This window comes from Rosa chinensis, chromosome 6 (genome assembly GCF_002994745.2).
Source record: "Rosa chinensis cultivar Old Blush chromosome 6, RchiOBHm-V2, whole genome shotgun sequence".
Lineage (NCBI taxonomy): Eukaryota > Viridiplantae > Streptophyta > Magnoliopsida > Rosales > Rosaceae > Rosa > Rosa chinensis.
Genome location: NC_037093.1, coordinates 39,356,991 through 39,373,538, shown reverse-complemented (window position 1 = coordinate 39,373,538; position 16,548 = coordinate 39,356,991). Strand labels below are relative to the sequence as shown.

Genomic DNA, 16,548 nt, shown 5'->3' with positions numbered 1-16,548 from the left:
GCTATCCCTACTTGCCTCCACTCCCACCACCTCCTCCTCCTCCTCTTCCTCCACCGGCCTCGTCGTAGCAGACGAGTCCTTGACGTCGCCGGAGAAGTTCCTGTCCAGGGTCGTCATCCCAGAGTACAAGCTCCCGACGTAGCTACTCCCGCTCAACACCCTTGGCAGCGACACCTGCCGGTCAACGCTCATGTCAGCCTTGAATGACCTCATATCCAGCACCGCTGACGACACATCGACGGCCTCAGGCGGGAGAAGGAGCTCGCGATCCTCGTCGGGAACGTGGCAGGAGAACGACGACAGCGACGATCTCGTGCTCCTCACTCGGCTGGGTTTGGATCTCCGCTTGTTGGTGTTGTGCTTTTTCTCGGTGACAAACCAATCGGAAATGGCTGCCAGCTGTTGCTTTCTTGGTGGATTGCATGCTGGCGGCGCTGCTGGTACTACTTGTGGTGGTGTTGGTGTTTCGGCCGCCCGTGAAATATTGATCGGATACAGCATGCCTGTTGATTTCAGATTCTTCAGGTGGGTTCGATTTCGGATTTCTGGGTAACTTGCTTGGTTACTCACTTACTTGGTTCGGCTTTCTTCAAGCTTGGTTCGAATTGCATGATTTGCATCCCACAAGGCCATTATTTTACTACCTTTGTCTCATATCTTTTCTGCAATGATAGAGCTCTAAAGCGGCGATAATTTATGCTTTTTCCAGTTTTCTTCATAGTTGTTATTGCTATCTCTGTCTGTGTGTGTGATTGTGTATCAGTAGTTGCTTTGAAATCATAGTTGCATTCAAAGCCCCAGAGCATACTATTTTTTGTTTAAGTGTTTGACAGAATTGACAAATGGTTCATTGTATAAATTGAGATGAAATTTGCATTTGTTTTGGTATGCTGGCATGCTGCCAGTTTTGGACTTTTGGTATGCTGCTTTGTTTCTGTATCTGTTATTTGTTATCAAGTGTATGTGCTAGTTTTGGTCATGTGCAAATGTATTGGCATGCTGCCAATTTTGGTAGGAAAGAAAAAATGGTTGTTGTCTTGTTGAGTTGTTGAACATCAATCATTGTATATTTGTGAGTGATGATTGGGTTTGTGCAGAGGAGAATGGGAGAGGACTTTGACAGTCAATGGGTTTTCTAAATCCAGTGGTAGGAGGGGGGTTTGTGTGAAGGAGAGTGATGAGGGATAAACTTGTGTTCGAGAGAGAGAGAAGCAGAAAAATAACCCAAAAAAAAAAACAGAGAGAGAGAAGAATTTTTTTTTTTTTTTAAAAAGAAGAAGAAGAAGAGAAAATGAGGGGTAAAATTGTCATTTTGGATTAAATTGTGTGAAATTTGAATGTGTAGGGAGTTATCTGTTAAAATTAAAATGTTAGGGACTGAACTGTCGACGCACCCAAAGTACAGGGTGTGACCAGTAATTTCCCCTTAATATTTTCAAGTATATTATTTTTCAAACCCAGCATGGTTGGGTCTGCCCCTGCTGTGCATGCGAGGACGAAATCTCACCCATACAACAATGTGCAGGTTTCGAGTATGTAGTCGGGGAGTGTACAGAGGAGGCACATGGCCCGGCTTAGCGCATTTCTCTTGACGTTATTAAAAGAGGATTTTGGTCCCTCATCGGATTTTGAAGTAACTTATTTATTTCCTTTTTATTTAATTATATGTTTCCTACTCGCTTCTTTACAAAACTTCTAGAGACCCGTAAACCTGGGGTGCGTCTCTCATACTAGTTGTTACTTAGTGATTTGTTTTTAAAATTGGGCTCCGATTGTAAGCCCAAATCCTTTAGCCCACTTTAAATTCCGCTTTTGAAAATATGTTGTTCGGTTGCTAGAATGATTTGTCTAAGAAAATGTTTTGAAAACCAACAAACTAAACTCAAAACGCCTTGCGATTTCGAGTTGATGAGTCATCGGGATGTCATTCGTGACATGTCGGTTTCTCATTAGCTCGGAGTCGAGGCACTGTGGGACCCCTCTCAGGTCACCACACAGACATTGTTGAACTAAAAAACCCTTTACGATTTGTGCCGAAAAACCAAACCGATAAAACCTAGTGTAGGATCACTTTAGCCGAGTATGATCCACGTACACTGTGCTTGCGTGGAAAGAATGTCATCCAATTGAAAACCACACGCGGTTCAGTCAGCAATACTCACCCAAAGGCAAATGCCCTCTCACAAGACGACAATTCACAAACTCATATGACGACCAGTAATAATGCCCAACAAGTCTACCCCTGGGACCCAGATCATAGAAAAAGGCACGGTCAGATGGTATGCTGTCACCACCATAGGTCACCGCCCTGTGACTCCTATCCTAATTTGCTTTCTTAATAAAATAAAAAAAATAAAACAAATTTGTATAGTCGTCTTCTCCAACCGCCGAAGCAAAAGGAAAAACGATCCCTTTGATTTTCGCGGAAAAGTTGTGTGAGATACCAGTCTGAGTTTCCCGGGAAAAATCCCAAGCACAGGTTCGTAACCCAACCCTAATCTCTCACTCTCCTTTGCAGTTTTTACGAGAATTAATTACGTCTATGTTCATTCAATTAGCTCCGTTTTTCTTTTCCCTGTGATGATCGATTTCTAGGGTTTTGTGAGGAATGTGGTATATGATTCTCATCGGCGATTTTTTTTCTGTAATTTTTCCTCTTCTGTGGAAGTTGGAGGTTTGGAAATTTGCTATATTTGTGTGGCTGGTAAAGAAAGACAAAGAAGCAGTAATGGAAAACCTGTTTATGGTTACTGGAGTGCTTGATTTCGTTTTCGATGCTAGGTTAGTGGGGTTTTGGAATATCAGTATATGCGAAGCGATGTTCGGTACTGTTGCTGTTTATGTTTACAAGCTTGATTAGGCTGATGGTTTTCTGAAGTCTATAGAGATATGCTGAAGATGTTTTAGATTCAGAATGTACTGTAACTTATGGGTTTTTCATTGATGGAGCGTAAAAGTGTCTATCGGTGGAGTTACTCTGGTGAAGAAGTAGAGATCTTGTGGTTTAAGGAATAGTAGGATCAAATAGCGTTGATTGTGAGCAGTTTTGCAACTCTTTCAGTACTGTTTTGTTTTAACACCGAAAAGCACTGGAAGTTGTATTGGAGTGCTAAACTGTGCCTTGAAGAAACTCATTGTCATGTACAAGTATGGAATTGTATTCTGTGACACTTACCGTAAGAATCACTGTTTCTGTAATGATTCTATGTGCACGAGAGGTTTAGCATTGTGTATTCGTGGCATAGAGTGGGCGAGGTGCTTCTGCATATGAGGTTGGCATGTGTTTGTGCAAGCCATGATAAACAGCTTTATTGGAACTTCATCCTGTTATCTTACAAGCCTTAAACCAGCATTTAGCTGCACATACTGGCTTGAAACTTATGATTTCTTGACATCCATGTTGAGGTTTGCGTTGTGCTTGAAGCAAGTTGGTGCTAGACGTTTAAGTTGAAGCTAGTATCTTAGATTTAGTGCAGGTGTTACATTGGGGGTAGTGTCTTGTGTTCACATGTCTGAATATTAGATCTTTGCTTGATTGTTGTCTGAATCATCATGAGTGAAAACAATTCACAGCTGTTAATGATATGTTTTTTTATTCCAAATTAATTGGCGGTTTATGCCTGCGTAATTGAATTCTTGTTTTTCTTACTGCAGAGTTAGGTTCAGTCTGGATGCTTCTTCGTTTATGTCTTTGAAAAAGCATCTATATCTGACTTAGATGATATACATCGTTGCATATACTGGACAAAATTTATTAAGAACACTTGAGTAGGCAAAGAGGTAGCTGGCTTTGCACTTTTGCAAGACCATAATCTGTTGTAGCAGTTTTCTTAGAGAGAGAAGCGGAGACGTCTAGAAAAGGGCTGATATAATCATTGTGGACTTGATATATCAGTTAAGGATGTGGTAGCGGACCTCTTCTTCAGTTCAACTTCATCGAATACTCAGATACTTTTGACTCAATGGGATGGAGGGGCAGGTTATGTTCTTCCTTTTTCCTTTTCACTTTGGTCTCCTCCAGCAGAGTAGGAGACATGTGGCCTGTCAATCTCAGTGCTGAATCTGCCGTAGCCATCAGCTGGCCAATCCTCAGTGCGAGCATGTTCGTACTAGTTGCACTGTTTCTCTCCATGTATCTTATCTTCGAGCACTTAGCTGCCTATAATCAGCCAGAGGTCTGATCTCAAACACGTTATTTGTAGTAGAAAACTTTTTGCATTATATTTTGATGGTCCAACTAACGTCCACTCCACTGCAAATTTGCATATTGCTTCTACATCATATACCTGTATTCATCTTTTATGGAATCATAATTTTTCTATTTATCTATTTCAGGAGCAGAAGTTTTTGATTGGGCTTATTCTGATGGTTCCTGTTTATGCCCTAGAATCAGTACGGCCAACTACATTTTCTGTCTGCTAGTTTTTCTGGAATTTCTAAATAAATATAGCTGTTTTATTATTGATTATGATTTTATGTTATTGTGTTACGAAGTCTTAAAAGTACATTACTATGTTATGAGCACGTGATACCAGGTGCATGCGCTTTTAATCCAAGTGCCTTCGATACCAATTCATTATTTCCTTATCTCTTATAGCTTGACGTGACTGTTTAAAAAATAAAATAAAAAAAGAAGAAAGATAGAATAATCAAGACAGGATGCGGCATATTGAGTGTTTATAGTTTATTAGTTTTAAGGTAGGGATATGAAAAACTAGTAAGAGGAGAGATTGCAGATGTTAGGATACAATTCTAAAAAGACGGGTAGTTTAAGTTGTAAACTGACATTGTTAATGAATACGTACAAGTTAAGTATGAAATAGTATGTGAGCTACCTTTTCTTTTTCTTTTTCTTTTTAATTTACTTAAAATTTGGTACTTGAGGGTCACACCAAAACAGGATATTGACTTGGTTAATAGTATAGTTATGGAGCTTAAATGAATTCGCCTGCAACTGGAATACTTGTGCACAAGATTTGATGATTGATAGGGTGATATATGTTGGATGTTTTTTTTACTCCAATTGGAAGGCAAAGGAAAGAAATTGCACAAATATAGGTTTCAGTTGCAATCTACTAGTTAGATTATGATACTCTGATGGTACCAACTTATAGAGTTATAGAAATGACAATAACAGACTGCTAGACTGATCATTTGGATGTGGTTCATTACCTTTTTGTTAGATAATGTTATTACATCATTCGATAGGGAAGTGTTTTTAATTATTATTAAATTTTATTTTCTTATGGTGTAATGCTTGAGTTTGAATCAATCTGGTACTTCTGGAGATGATGCTATAAAGTTCCTCAGAGGAACTATATTCTTACTGCATAGCCTCTAAATGACACACATTACATTTCTGCATGTACTTGTCCTTTGTCTGCACAAGTTGGAAATTGTATGTGTCACAGACGTTTGACTACTGCATGCAGTTGTGCCTTTTTCATTTTCTGGCATCTGATTGCTTTCAGCCTTCCATTGTCTAAGAAATCTACTGCACTTCTGTTAAATTTTTTTTACTATTTACCTTTTGGTGGATAAGTTATATATTGTGTGTAATGATGTTTTTCGTCTGCAGTTTGTGTCACTGTTGGACTCAAATGCTGCTTTCAACTGGGAAGCAATCCGGGACTGCTACGAGGCCTTTGCATTATATTGTTTTGAGAGATACTTGATAGCCTGCTTAGGTATGTGTACATAAATGTGGATATTGAATTCTCTGAGAATATTAATTATGTATCATTTTCAACTATTGTGGCTTGAATGGGCGTAATCTTTTTTTTTTTTCTCAATATATGAAAATTTTGTTTCTGTAAGGAATTATTTGTAGGGTGAGAAATTAATCAAGCCCCTGGAACATATTTAATAACTGAAAGCCCGATAAAATTTGCATCCTTTCCGTGAATAATTATTTTTCTGTTTAAAGGTGGTGAGAAGCGTACAATTGAATTTATGGAGAGTCAGAGCATAGTCGATTCGAGCACTCCTCTTTTGAAAGAAGAATACGCTTATGGAGTTGTTGAACATCCTTTCCCACTGAATTGCTTTATAAGAGACTGGGATCTTGGTCCAGCATTCTATCATGCTGTGAAAGTAGGCATCGTTCAGTATGTATGTACTCTTTTCAAGCTGAAACTTTATTTCTTTAAGTCTTCTTTCTTTGAATTTCAGCCTTATTTGGTCGTTTCTGACATAATAGTTTTCCAGATGATACTGAAATTGATCTGCGCTCTGCTAGCCATGATTCTTCAAAGTTTTGGTGTTTATGGAGAAGGAAAGTTTGACTGGAGATATGGGTAAGATGTTCCCTTTGTATGATTCTTTTTGTCTTGTCTTCGATGACTGAATAAGTTGTTTTATAATTGATGCTTGCATCTGCATGCACACACACATGCTTTTTTATCAGAGAAATGTTATATGCACTGGTGGTTGGACTTGTAGATTTATTGCAGTTTCTTACACAATGGCATTTGTTTCTGGCGTAATTTGATATCTTACTTTTAATTTTGTTTGCTTGCAGCTACCCTTACTTGGCAGTTGTTCTTAACTTTAGTCAGACATGGGCCCTATACTGCCTTGTGCAGTTCTATTCTGTCATTAAGGACAAACTACAACCTATTAAACCACTGGCGAAGTTTCTAACTTTTAAGTCAATTGTATTCTTGACATGGTGGCAAGGTGTTGCTGTTGCGTTTCTTTTCTCTATGGGTGCCTTTAAAGGGGCCTTGGCGCAGGAGCTGAAAACCCGCATACAAGATTACATCATATGCATAGAGGTATTTACATTAGTGATATTGAGTTAATGTGTTAAATATTGCTCAAGTTGTCACTGCAATAGGATTTTTAATGTTTAACTATGCAACAGTTTGACGTGAAGGCCTATTATGTATATAACAATTTGACATGTAAACAATGGAAAGCTTCAATTTAGGTTAGAAAGGGTAGGCATGCTGATGCGTGGAAATGATCTTATGGATGTCAAGAAACAACTTGAAGATATCAATGTGGTTTTAAATCTCTCTTTAGATGGGTAGTTTTAATTTAATGGATTATAAATCTGACTTCACTTAAATTCTAGCCATATCTATATTCCTTTCTGTAAAAGTTCTGATTTTCTAAATAAGACCCTGCTCTTCAGAGGATACTGATTTTAAATTTGTCAAACAGATGGGTGTTGCTGCGGTGGTCCACCTATATGTCTTCCCGGCAGTACCTTACAAACGTGGAGAAAGATGTGTTCGCAATGTTGCTGTGATGGCTGACTATGCATCACTAGGAGCGCCTCCCGATCCAGAGGAGGTTCGTGATTGTGAAAGATCAACAAGAATTCATCTACAACGGCATGATGAGAGAGAAAAGCGCTTGAATTTCCCCCAGAGTGTTCGTGACGTGATTTTTGGAAGTGGAGAAATTGTGAGAACTTGGTTCTAATATGCTATTATGGCATTTCAACTTCATTTTGAACTCTTTCTCGGAATCAATGGTGACTTTGCTTTTGCTTTTTATTGTTTTCAGATTGTTGATGACATGAAGTATACAGTTTCGCATGTGGTAGAACCAGTTGAAAGAGGATTTGCAAAGATAAATAAAACCTTGCATCAGATATCTGAGAATGTGAAACGCCACGAGGAGCAGAGGAGGAGTGCCAAGGATGATAGTTATCTTATCCCCTTGAGTTCATGGAACAGAGAATTTTCTGAAGTCCATGAGAATCTTGTTGAAGGGAGTGTCAGTGACAGTGGTTTGTCCAGTGGGAGGAGACAGCACACCCAGTCTAAAGCTTCAACTTCTCGTCCAAGAGCAGGGAGATGATGTCATCAAATATATGGAAGACAAACACAGGAGTATGTAAATGGTGTGGTGAGGAGTTCGACGTGATTTTGGACGATGTCGAGATACTTGGGCTGGCGGGAAGAGCTGGGGGTTTATGGAGCTAACACATCGACGGAAAACATTCATGTAAAGGATCTTCTGACCAATGACTTTTTCTTGAGGTGACCATGCTCAGTACAGAATGGAGCAATGGATACATCAGGTGACAGGGCTAAAGCCACTTTGACTATGTGAACAACTTTCTATATGCCTCATAACAATTTGAATATATCCAAATGGATAATCAACTTTTGTTTTGGTGGAAGAAAAATATAATCTGGTACAGGATGTGCTATAATATAAACCTTTATTTTTCCTCTGTATGGACGTCTTCAGAAAAATGATATTCGGTTAGGCCAGAGCCGCCAGATGCACATTCTTCGATACTTTATATTATTATCAGCAGGTTACCAAATTGCAAATTGTTTGGGGTAAACCAGAGTAAAAGGCCAAAAGCTTAACTTGTGCTCATACTTTTTTCTTTTCTTCTTTCTTTCAAATAGGCAATCTAAAATACATTTTTTTCTTCTTCTTGTTCTGCGAAATAGTGCTGTATATAATTCCATCACTTGTTTTCATAATTTGAATTTGGTTCTCAATTACACAAAAAAGATTTTGATTGGAATACATTTATCTAATGTGCTATGTAATCTTAATTTTAATTTTTAGGTTAATATAACATTTTTTTTTCTTATACTTTTACTCTAACCGAACCCCTATCCTTAAAATTCTTCTTTTTATTACCCATTTATATGAGAAATTTTTGAGTGTCACGGTCATATTTTTCGTAGGATAACTATACATTAAAAGTCAGGCAGCTAACTGAAATAGGAAACGTAAGGAAAGAAGAAGATATTATCACAAATGGTACCTGAACTATACATCAATCTTATTGATGGTACCTAAACTTTAATTTTGATCACAACTAGTACCCGAACTTTTCGATTTCATTTTAAATGGTACCTAGAGCCACCTCCGGTCACTATTCCGATTAAAAACGGCATGGGAGGCCATTATAGTGATGATTTTTGATGATTTCGAGGGTTGCAATCATATATAGTGATGATTTTTTTGGTAATAGACTTGCCTTGAACTTTTTTTTTTGTTTTTTATTTTCTTAGATTTGGCTTTTTCGGCCGGAATAGTGACCGAAGGTAGCATTAGGTACCATTTAAAATGAAATCGAAAAGTTCAGGTACTGGTTGTGATCAAAATTGAAGTTCAGGTACCATCGATAAAATAGAGGATAAATTCAGGTACCATTTGTGATAATAACCCTAAACATTTACAAAAGAGGTTAATTACTCAATTGGGATCCTTTTGAAGCGAATAACGAAAGAAGAAGATATTATTCAACCTCAAACCCATTTACTATGGGCCTGGTCATAAGCCTAGATGACAAAATGTATGGGCCTGTCCTCCGGCTCACTAGGGTATACTCGTCTCTCTAGTAAGATTGGGGAGCTAGGGTTTTTGTGTCCGTCTGCCTCTATAAATATCAGGCAAAACCCCAATAGCATACCTCTGTATCTATTTGCCTTCTCTCAGTTTCTTATCTTCTTTCTTGTCTTTGTATTTATAATTTTGAATGAGGCTATGATGATTCTCTGAGGAAGTCATGCACCACTCTGATTTTCTGTGAATGAAAAATTTCTCATACCCAATATATCTGAGCCTCCTATTATCCCTCAATTTTTTTTGATGTAATTGTTTTTGTGAATTGATTTGTTTCTAGGATTTAGTTGATTGTGTGTCCAGGAATTGAAGGACCAAATGATGGGATCTTCGGATCTTACCATGATGCGGACCGTACAGCTTTTCGCTGATGAGGATACAATTTTGGTCCTGATGGTTCCTTCTTTGACCTTAATTTCATTGCTTTCTGTTTACAAGCCCTGAAATATGTTCTTATGAGATAGTAAGTTTCTGGGTTTCTTTGTAAATTTATGTTGGACTTCAAATTCAACAGTTTAGTTTACCAGGTGTCTTTCTGTCAACACTGGTTCATCCATAGTTTGTACTTTGTAGTTATTAATTGGGTTCTCCAAATCCATAGATTCCTGTATTGGATGATATAGTGTTGTGAGAAATATGGGAGCATCGTGGGTTGATTTAGATGTGCTTGTTCTTATTTTGGATAGTAACTTTTGAAACTGTAGTTTTGTTTGGTAAAATGAATGAAAGCAGTAGAGATGAGGGAGTTAAATGAGTTGGGAGTAATTGTAGAGTAATACTAAAACTAAAAGTTCTTCTCCATAGAATCCTTCTGCTTCCCTTGTGAGTCAGGAGATGTCTATGGAGAAGATCTTATAGGTTTGGTGTTGCCTGTTGCCTTTCCGACAACAGTGATATGGTCAACAACCATATTTTCCCGCGGCATATAATTGCTTGAGTTCAGCTTTCAACTTTTTGGCTCATCATCAGGAGCGAAAGAAGGAGATGCGTTTGGTAGAGATAGCCAATCTAGAAGTTCTTCTCCATAGAAATCTCTCATTGTGTTGTCACATCCCCATAGTCGGAGATTTCTGTGGAGAACAACTCTTAAGTTGGGTATTACATGTTGCCTTTCCTACCAGGCACTTTGAAAACCGATTGGCATTGTGGTTCCTAAATTCCTTGTTTAGGAATTGATTAGCGGTGTTTTCCATCTAGTAAATTAACGGAATGCAGATAGTCCTTCTAATTGTTTCACATTAGAATTCTAATTGTTTCACATTAGAATTCAATTGTGTACTCTGTATTCTGTTAATAAACTCCAATTATTCTGTAGACATAGATAATAACTGCCTCATTCTCCCCAATCCCCTCATTTGGATCCCTTGGTGGGAGGTGAATTGCAAGAGTCAAACAACTTGATCAGGGTCTATAAATCGCCAAAAGTAGGATGGTTTGAAGAATATCATTCCAGTTCTCTACAAAGAATTATACAGCCCTTTGCAAGAGGTGTTGTGCTATTATTAAAAGAAGAGATGTTGTTAGTCAGGAAATAAAAAAACATGTTCCAAATAAATCTTAAAATATTAATAAACTTTAGTATTTATAAAATGGATAGAAGAAAACATGTATCAAATAAATCGTAAGATATTAATAAATTAATAAATAGGGTTCTTGACTCAAAACATTAAAATTGGTAAAACTTATTCTATTTATCATAATAATAAATTTTTATTCTCACTAACACAATTTAAAGTGAAATAACAATTTTGACCTCAGCTTGTATCAATGCCATCGATCTCTCTCCTCTCTCTCATTGCTCTCAGATCACTCTCTCTCTCTCTCTCTCAGGCTCTGCCACTCTTCCTCTTCCACATCGGAGTCCAACTCGTTGGAGAAGCTCACCCTGTACATCTCGTTCTTGCTGACGATCAAGGTCAGCTTCCTGCCGCCCTCGAACTCACTCTTCCACTGCCTTCTCCACACCTCGAAAACCATTGTCTTTGTCGGAGATCACGACGCCGGGGACGAGCCTCTTTCGCCTCGATTCTAAAAGAGTTCTATGAAAAATGAAGAAAAGCAGAAGAATAGAGACGAAGCTGGAAAGCGAAATGAAATATAGAGGCTTCAATTGCATTGCTAGATTGTCATGCAAGTACAGGCATTTATACACATCTAACTTAAATTGCAAAATTACAGTTTTACCCTTAACACCCTCCCTCAAGCTAATGGGAGAGAAGCTACCATCAGATTGCATTAGAAAATGGCTAAAGACTTCAGCAGCGCAGGAACCTGTAATATTGGTTTCAACCAGGATCAATGAGCGTCAGTGGTTGACATAGCTTCAGAGGATAAGAGGCCTGCCTACAATGTAGTTTAGTTTGATATGAAGGAGTAGATAAGAGCTGCCAAGTGCCTTGTATCAGATAAGCTCCAACTAGAGATTGAGGGCTATAATAATAGGGAGTGAAATTTGCACCGAATGGTTAACTGCCAGCCTCTAACTCCTCCGTCTACCCCCCATATTACAACTCGCACCCCATTTCTAATTTTTAATATTTTCTAATGCCCTTTTTTATTTGTTTCCCATATTACCCTTCTTCTCCAACCAACTCAAAGCTGCATCTCATCCTCTCAAACTCGTTTCTCCTTGTTGGCTCATATATATACACACAGACACACACACATACAGGCCAATAGTAACAAGAACAACAAAACAAAAAGCTGTGGGAAGCTTTACACAAAGAGAGCAGTTGCAGAGCCCAAGCTTCTGCAGCAATCGGAGAGGGGGCCAAAGCATTCGAAGCACAGTAAGACAGACCAATCACCAAGCACAGTGAACGATGACGGAGGCCGAAACAATCAAAACACCCATCCATCAAAACTCAATCAAAACTGAAAACCAATTATACCAGCGTGTAGAGCACAACGAGTAAAAGAAAGTTCCTACCTCGAACAGCCCAGAAGATCGCTGGAAAACTTGGGCTATGGATGTGTATATGACGTGTCTCTCTGTGGGGCTCCAGCAGTTGTAGAAGGCCTTACGGCCTTTGATTAAAGTCCAACACTTGGACCCGTCGGACTTGAAGATTTTGACGCCGGGGTTTCCTTCGAAATCAGGATTAAACGCGAAGAGATCGACGTCAGGAGAGAAGGTCCAGAAGAAGCCGTGAAGCCTCAGCATTTGGAGATGTCTGAAGGGAGACGACACCGGCTCCAGGTGAGGAATATCGACTCGCCGCCCCACTGAGTCGACTCGCTGCGGAATCAGTGGTACTCGAGGAACTAGGAGTCCGGAGAAACTAACGGGTTGAAATGGTGGAAATTCGGGTTCAGCGTCGAGGTGACCGGATGGAACGTCTTCGTGTCGACGTCGAAGACCTCCACGTGTCGGAACTTCGTGTTGCGGTGGCGAGTGGCGACGATTATTCTTTTTCCGTCGTGCATGGCGGCCGGAGTGAAGCAGTGGAGACCCGTTGGAGTGACCCGGGGGGGGGGGGGGGGGAGGGAAGTCAACGAGTATGTGGAGGACTCGAAATCTTGGGGGAAATCAATTCGGAAAATGGTTCACCAGCCGTCGTCGTCTTAGCGATGAAAGTAGATGACAGAGTCGCCGGACCAGGAGGACAACCCGCCGCGCTCACAGACCACCACACGCTTTTCGGGTTGTGAAGCTCGGAAGACGATGATGTCAGTATTGAGCTGGTGAAACTAGCCGTTCCAGGGACGAGAGCCGTAAGAAGCGACAGCGACGAACTCGCCGAGAGAGAAACGGCCGGATTGTAATCGACGGACCCAGGTGGAGTCAATCGGGTGGTTTTCTTTTTGTTATGATCATCAAGCTCAGTGGAATAGAGAGCAGACCAGCTCTTGAAAAGCCGATCGGGCTGTTCGTGAGCTGAGATGAGGTAGAGCTTGCCGTCCTTGATGATGGGTCGGTCGTGGAGGAGGCTTCCGGGCACTGAATGCAACAGTTGGGGATTTGGGATTCGATGATAGCGAGAGAGAGACTGGAGAAAAATTGTTGGAGAAGAAGGGTAATATGGAAAATAAATATACGAGGGCATCAGAAAATATTAAAAAATTAAGAAGGGGGTGCAGATTGTAATATTGGGGGTGCAAATTTCACTCCCCATAATCATAATCATCTTGTTGTTCACCTCTTACACCTTGATCATGAAAATCTTGGTGATATTCTCTCCTGAAAGCATTATCAAGAGATAAACCAGATTTGATATTTTTGCATTTGTAAAATGGCAATTCATCATTCCTTTGGTTTTCACTCCTTGTTGACTTTGCATCAAATGTTTGCTTTCCTTGATTGTACTATTGAGCCTGCTCAGATGTCATAAAAGGTGTCTGCGCTTCTGTTATTGAGTTGGTTGCATTATCACTTTTGTTGCCAAGAGAACTCATAAGAGGACTCATAAATGAAAGCTCAAGGATTGAACAAAGAGAACCCGAAACAGAATCAGAAGTAGATTCTATTACAACGAAAGAAGTAGATTTCTTTTCTTGTAGAAACTTATCTCTATTAGAGAGCAACTTTCTCATCCAGAAAAACATGTTCTTGAGACTTCAATTGCTCCTCTTTATCTGAATAAGAGTCTTCTCCAGCTTGTTTCTTCTTCGAATCTTGAAGAATTTGAATGTCTTCATGAGCACAATCTTCTGTAATCAGTTGCTCAACACTCTTACTTTCAGCCACAGTGGAATCAGAAGTTGAGTTATCATCACTCTTATTTGACAACAAAACTTGCAATTTCTGCTTCTTTTTTAACACATTGTTCTGCAACCAATTGCTTAACACTCTCATTTTCAATCACCATGGAACCATAATTTAAGTCTTTAGCATTTGTGTTTCTCATCATATACTCAGAAATAGGAAACGCCATACTATTTGTAAACATCATATCATTAGAGACACATGCAGCATTAGTAGCTTGAGCTCTGGAAGTATCACCAAATGAAGCCATAGCAGTCTTGGAGGACAAAGACATGGACATCGCTGTTTGATTAATCTCATCTTCAGCAATTAACAAAAGAGATCTCAACTCTTCCATTGAAACAGAGGATCTAAGTGTTTTGATTCTTATTATAGTTTTTATGGCAGCAAACTCTGTTGGCAAACCATGAATAACTGAGACTATTATATCCTCATCCGCCAGATAAACTCCTACAGTAGCAAGCTGATCACATAGGAACTTAACTCGAAGTAAATACCTGTCAATAGAGTCTGAGCCTTTTTGGATGTTGTATAAGGAGGTCTTCAGAGTAGTGTTCTTAAAAACGGCCGCCCAGGCCGCTTAGGCACTGGGTGGCAAGAGACCGAGGCGAGGAAGGGGTAATCGGCGGCCTTAGGCGGAGAGAATTTAGGGGGCCTAGGCGCCCGTCTAGGCGGTTCGGGGGGTCTAGGCTGTTTTCCTTTTTTATTTTATTTATTATTATTATTTTTAATGTCTTTGCAAAAGTGCTAAACCTAAACACCGAAAGCATTCAATCCCAAATTAGACCGCAACTTTCGCTTTGTTTACTCCTCCATCGTACCTCTTCTCCACGCTTCCACCGCAGCTCCCCCAAGCCATAGTAGCTCCCCTCAAGCCACCGTAGTTCCCCCAAGCCACCGAAGCTCAATTGTGCCTTTCCACAGATCTTGATACCCGATCGCTGAGACATCATGGGCTCCTTGACCACTTCAATTCATGATTCATAAACTTTATTTAGAGGGAACATGTGGGTGGCCACAATCATCTTCTTCAAGCTCAATGTTTTCGCCGCCGCTATTGAGTTTACATTTCAGAAATTGGTTGTGGGTGGATGGATGCTTGGGACGATGAGCAGAATAGGACTTGTGTTTGGTTGATCTGATCAAATTCTCTTCATGGAAAATTGATTTTGGTGATCTGGGAATTAGGTTTTGAAAGATTGAAGGTGCGAATTGGTTTTAGAAGAGTTTGGAAGATTGGTTTCGGAAGATTTTGGGTTATCTGTTGGGTTTGTGACTTCGTGTATGAATAGGCTGGGAATCATCCGGCCATGTGTTCAATTAAAAATATTCAGGCCATGTGTTCGACATGCATGAAATGACCTTATAGAAAATTCATATTATTGTTATTTATAAATTATAATAAGTATTTATATACATTTTTTAGGTCTGTAATATGTTTATATGGTATAAAATAAATTAAAATTAAAAAAAATAAAAACCGCCTAGGCGTCTGGGCGCTAGTCCCCTGGCCACCACCCGACTAGCGCCTAGTGATTTTTCGAACCTTGCTTCAGAGTCATTATGTTATACGCCAATGCACTAGCATATTTCTCCTTAAGTCGACACCAAATTTCCCTAGAAGTCTTACTTCCAACAATGAAGGAAAGATCATTAGACAGAGTAGCTACTTGCACATAACGGCAAAATCATTTTGCACCCAGTCCATGTACTCCTTTGTCATATCAGACATAACCCGACCTTCTTCTGTAACAATGTGTTGTGGTGGACGTGGGAATGATCCATCGATATATCTAATGAGGCCACAACCTGTAAACATTGTCTCTACCAGAAATCTCCATGTTACATAGTTAGAGTTATCTAATCGAACTGTGATTAGATTGTAGAAATTGGACAGTAGGCAAATTTTTAACTCAGTACTATTATCCATGATGCAAGGCAACACAGAATTGTAAAAGAACCTGAAAGAGACTCACAGACCTTCACAGTTAAGTTTTTTTTTTTTTTTTCAACTTTCTTTCTCATTCCCCGAAAAATAAAATTCAGCTCAAGCTAAATTGTAGATTATAGACTAGAGTAAACAATGATGTATATATGACCCTTTGTGGGATTTCATATGCAAATTTCTGAGAGATACTTGCACAACAAAGAAGTGGAGATAGATAAGAGCACCACAGAACGTCCAAATAACATGTAATTTCCAAGAATAGTTAACTAGATTCAGGTAGAGTAAAGAAGATACCAAAATTCGAGTGCACAAACACCAGAGGAACATAGAATGATCAAATCCTTGAACTCGAAGAAGATGAATTCAAGAAAAACTCCAACTCTTGAAGACAATATAAGATGCAGATAATGTGTTCGACAAAATGACTGAACCAAAATTTAGCATCCAACCTCTTGAAAGCACCAAAATTTCACAGCGCGAGATGAGATCTTGAATGGAATCGTGATTAGACAGCAGCGAAAACGTCGAAAACCATTCTTAGCACCACAACGAACACAGTGAGATGATT

The 16,548-nt window shown here is 39.4% G+C and overlaps 1 protein-coding gene and 1 non-coding gene across 4 annotated transcripts; both read left to right on the top strand.

Annotated features, from left to right (window-relative positions):
* The first annotated feature begins 2,347 nt into the window (after positions 1–2,347).
* Positions 2,348–8,294, top strand: LOC112172257 (protein LAZ1 homolog 1). Of its 3 annotated transcripts, XM_024309530.2 has the most exons (10): positions 2,391–2,479; positions 2,596–2,781; positions 3,655–4,175; positions 4,336–4,392; positions 5,579–5,687; positions 5,927–6,111; positions 6,208–6,296; positions 6,521–6,776; positions 7,168–7,413; positions 7,516–8,294. In XM_024309530.2, exons 3-10 carry the CDS (start codon positions 3,963–3,965, stop codon positions 7,810–7,812), a joined length of 1,452 nt encoding a protein of 483 aa, XP_024165298.1. In that variant the 5' UTR covers positions 2,391–2,479; positions 2,596–2,781; positions 3,655–3,962; the 3' UTR covers positions 7,813–8,294. The 3 variants fall into 3 exon arrangements, with proteins under 3 accessions (XP_024165297.1, XP_040364838.1, XP_024165298.1); XM_024309529.2 differs by lacking the exon at positions 2,596–2,781 and having other exon boundaries at positions 2,348–2,479; XM_040508904.1 differs by lacking the exons at positions 2,596–2,781; positions 4,336–4,392 and having other exon boundaries at positions 2,348–2,479.
* A 1,169-nt stretch (positions 8,295–9,463) lies between these two features.
* On the top strand, positions 9,464–9,549 carry LOC112174900. The gene has a single exon (XR_002926212.1). It is a non-coding gene; the product is annotated as a small nucleolar RNA Z221/R21b (small nucleolar RNA).
* Positions 9,550–16,548: the final 6,999 nt, after the last annotated feature.